Source organism: Tachysurus fulvidraco, chromosome 7 (genome assembly GCF_022655615.1).
Source record: "Tachysurus fulvidraco isolate hzauxx_2018 chromosome 7, HZAU_PFXX_2.0, whole genome shotgun sequence".
Taxonomy (NCBI): Eukaryota; Metazoa; Chordata; class Actinopteri; order Siluriformes; family Bagridae; genus Tachysurus; species Tachysurus fulvidraco.
In genome coordinates, this window is record NC_062524.1 from 30,223,442 (window position 1) to 30,228,441 (window position 5,000).

The 5,000-nt window shown below is 45.6% G+C and overlaps 1 protein-coding gene across 1 annotated transcript in view; it reads right to left on the minus strand.

Annotated features, from left to right (window-relative positions):
• abca1a (ATP-binding cassette, sub-family A (ABC1), member 1A) overlaps positions 1 to 5,000 on the minus strand; it is a 29,696-nt gene that overhangs the window by 15,405 nt on the left and 9,291 nt on the right. The window contains exons 7-8 of the mRNA XM_047815804.1: positions 3,952 to 4,143; positions 729 to 818 (exon numbers count right to left, since the gene is read on the minus strand). Of these exons, the coding sequence (XP_047671760.1) occupies positions 729 to 818; positions 3,952 to 4,143 (282 nt within the window). The remainder of the gene's footprint in view (positions 1 to 728; positions 819 to 3,951; positions 4,144 to 5,000) is intronic.

Here is a 5,000-nt window from a genome sequence, read left to right on the forward strand (position 1 = left end):
TGTGTGAGATAAACATCGTGACTCAGAGTGACCCGGTGTTCAGCGAACTCAGCTGGTTAACTGTAGAACAGCTCAGTAAATCTCTCATGACTTTCTGACTCGGCTCCGTTTTCCAAACGCCTGAGAAACATCTGCCAGAGAACCCTGAGCTCCATCTGCAGGAGAACCCTGAGCTCCGTCTGCAGGAGAACCCTGAGCTCCGTCTGCAGGAGAACCCTGAGCTCCGTCTGCAGGAGAACCCTGAGCTCCGTCTGCAGGAGAACCCTGAGCTCGGTCTGCAGGAGAACCCTGAGCTCCGTCTGCAGGAGAACCCTGAGCTCCGTCTGCAGGAGAACCCTGAGCTCGGTCCAGTCAGAAAGATCAAACCCTTCCTCGTGCCGTCAGCAGCTGCAGAGCCTGTGAGTCCCACAGGAACACCGACCAACAGAACAGACCAGAAAACCTTCTAATTATAATTTAAGAACAAAACCTGATTTTTTTCGATGCATTTCTGTTCACATCTGTTCAGTGGGCGGAGCTACAGATGAAGGTGTAGAGAGGCTCTGAGGCTGTTACAGGTTATTATAAGACAAAAGATCTTGTAAATAAAATATTACCTAATCCAGTGAAAGCTTATGAAGCCTGTGGCTTCTGACCTACATACTGTACATACTGAGAGATGAACCGGACGTATCACTGCTCTGTCTGGGAGGGGGGAGGGGTGGGGGTGTGTGTTTAGGAGCTCTTACCTCAACAGCCAAAGATCCCAGACTCTCCAGAAGGGTATCTGTGGCCAGAGACACGTCCTGGACCACTTTAGGGTTGGATCTGACGTCCTTCTGCTCGGAGACATGAGGACAGGGTTTAATCTCAGGGTTTAATCTCAGAACATTCAGCAGTTTATCAGTCTGTTTGTTATGGAAGAAAATAAGCATTAATATTCTGTTGGATTTTATATCACAACATCACACCAACACAACATCACACCAACACAACACACCATCACAACATCACAACATCACAACATCACAACACACCATCACACCATCACAACATCACAACACACCAACACACCATCACACCAACACAACACACCATCACAACACACCATCACAACATCACAACACACCAACACACCATCACAACATCACAACACACCAACACACCATCACACCAACACAACACACCATCACAACACACCATCACAACATCACAACACACCAACACACCATCACAACATCACATCACAACACACCAACACACCATCACACCATCACAACACACCATCACAACATCACAACATCACAACATCACAACATCATAACATCACAACACACCATCACACCAACACAACATCACACCAACACAACACACCAACACACCATCACAACATCACAACATCACAACACAACATCACAACACACCAACACACCATCACACCATCACACCATCACAACACACCAACACACCAACACAACATCACACCATCACAACATCACATCACAACACACCAACACACCATCACACCAACACACCATCACAACACACCATCACAACATCACATCACAACACACCATCACACCATCACAACAAAAACAACACACAAAACAAACAAACAACACACAAAACACAGCAAAAACAACAACAACACACAAAAACACAACAAACACAACAGAACAAAAAAACAAAACACAACAAACACAAAAAACACAAAACAACAATCACAAAACAACAAACACAACACAAACAAACAAAACACAAAAACACCATCAACAAAGCACAAAACACAACACACAACACACCATCACAACAACACAACACAACAACACAACACAACAACACAACAACACAACACAACACACACAACACAAACAAACCACAAAACAACACACCAACACAACAGCACAACAAACACAACACACAAAACACAACAACACAAACACACACACACCAAACACACCAGCACACAAACACAACACACAACACACCATCACACCAACACACCATCACAACATCACATCACAACACACCATCACACCATCACAACATCACAACACACCAACACACCAACACAACATCACAACACACCATCACACCAACACAACACACCATCACACCAACACAACATCACAACACACCATCACAACATCACAACACACCAACACACCATCACACCAACACAACATCACATCACAACATCACAACACACCAACACACCATCACAACACACCAACACACCATCACACCAACACAACATCACAACACACCAACACACCATCACAACACACCAACACACCATCACACCAACACAACACAAACACAAACACACAAAAACAACAAACACACAAAACACACAACAACACAACACACAACAACACAACAAACACACAACATCACAACACACAAACACAACACACAAAACACAAAACACAAACACACAAACACACCAACACAAACAGCACAACACACAACACAACAGCATAACACACCAACACACAGCACAACATCACAACACACAAAACACACCAGCAACAACAACAAACACACAAACACAACAGCACAACAACAACAACAAACACACAAAAACACAAACACACAAACACACAACACACCAGCACAAACACACAACAACAACACACACCAAAACACCACACACAACAAACAACACACAAACAACAGCACAAACACACCAACACACCAACACAACACACCAACACACAAGACAAACACACCAACACACCAGCCCAACACACACCCAGCACCCACAACACACCAACACACCATCACACCATCACAACACACCAACACACCATCACAACACACCAACACACCATCACAACATCACAACACACCAACACAGCACAACAAGCACATATCAATCAAGATCACCATCCAGCACAACAGTCACAACACCAAGATCACACCAGCACAGCAACAACAGCACACAACACAACAGACACAACACAACACACCAACACACCATCACAACATCACAACACACCAACACAACACACCATCACACAATCACAACATCACAACACACCAACACAACACACCATCACACAATCACAACATCACAACACACCATCACACCATCACAACACACCATCACAACATCACAACACACCATCACAACATCACACCAACACAACACACCATCACATCACACCAACACAACACACCATCACATCACACCAACACAACACACCATCACACCATCACAACATCACAACATCACAACATACCACAACAACACCACAGTTTTACACTATTTTACAAAGAAACATGGATTTACAGTCTGTGACCTCACTGTTTCTATTCTACACACACACACACACACACACACACACTCACACACACACACACACACACACACACACACACACACACACACACACACAATGCCTTCTGGTCGTGACTAAAGCACAGCGCTCTCTCTGGTTTCTCACGATCATTACACAAAGTGTGCATTACAGAAATATTACCCAGAATTCACAGTGTTCATGATCACGGCTAAAACAATAAAAGTTTAGATTATTTCATTTTTCTGTGTTTATGACAAACCAATCCTGTCCTGTCTTGTCCTGTCCTGTCCTGTCCTGTCTTGTCCTGTCCTGCCCTGTCTTGTCTTGTCCTGTCTTGTCTTGTCCTGTCTTGTCCTGTCCTGTCTTGTCTTGTCCTGTCCTGTCTTGTCCTGTCTTGTCTTGTCCTGTCTTGTCCTGTCCTGAGATAAACCAAGCTCATTACAGCCTAAAGAGAAAGTCTAATTAATGAGGGACCGAAGTGTCCCAGTGACGCCGTCCATCACCTGGAGTGTGAGCTGTCCTTGTGAACGAGCTGTTGCTATGGAAACCATATCAGAGTGAACGTGTTAACATAAACCTGCGCTACATTCAGAGCTGCTGCTAAACAGAATCAACACCAGCACAACATCCATCTTGCTCTGGTCACGTGTGTGTGCAGACTTCTTACCCGTATAGGTTTCAGGAAGTCAAGGTTGGACAGGAAGTGGCTCTCCGCGCTGTCCAGCCAATCAGCAGGCGCCTGACAGATGATTTTCTGCGTCATCTCTGAGACGTTGCGATCGGCGATGTTCACAAACTCCTCCAGTGAGGTGGTGTTACACAGATCTCTCAGATGCACTCCGAACCCTTTAATCAGCACCTGTGGAGATAATCATCTGTCACTCATCACTCCAAGCTTCACACTGTGGAGACACGGAGACAGAAGGTCCTGTACCACGTCGTCTACTCGCTCGTCCTTCTCTCAAGGCTACAGAGATAACTGTGTCCCAAACAGAACACACTTCAGCTGCTGTGTCCCTGCTCATGACGCCACACACACTGCTCTGCTGACAAACCACCACATTCTAAAGAAACATCTCAGGAGTTTGGGGGAACTTTTGGGTTCCTGCTCCTGGATCTCTGGAACCTTGTCAGTAATCTTTTAGCCTCATCGAGTTCTTCAGTGATATTTTCATCCCTGTTTCATCTGATGCTAATTCAGTTTGAATGTTAAATGAAGCTCCAACAGACATGATGTGAAACATAACTGTAAGGAGGTTCAGGAGGTTCAGGAGGCCGTGCTGTGGACATGTAACTGCAGTCTCTCCTTCCCCTTGTTTACTGCATTGCCCTCTCCACCCCATCCTCTCCTCCTCTTATCCCCTTATCCCATCCCTTCATCCTCTCCTCCCCTCATCCTCCCCCATCCTCTTCTCCCCGCATCCTTTTCTCCCCTCATCCTCTTCTCACCTCATTCTCTCCTCCCCTTTTCCCATCCCCTAGTCCTTTTCTCCTCTTATCCCCTTATCCCATCCCCTCGTCCTCTCCTCCCCTCGTCCTCTCCTCCCCTCATCCTGTTCCATGGTGTGTTGTCCCGTGACAGTTCAGTGAATTGTGTGTTATCTGCCTCAGGTGTTGATCTTTGTGTAACAGAGAGGTCATGTAGGTACAGGAGGAGGAGTAAACAGCCACAGGGCTCAGAGTTTATTATAAAACACACACTTTATAACTCCTTAT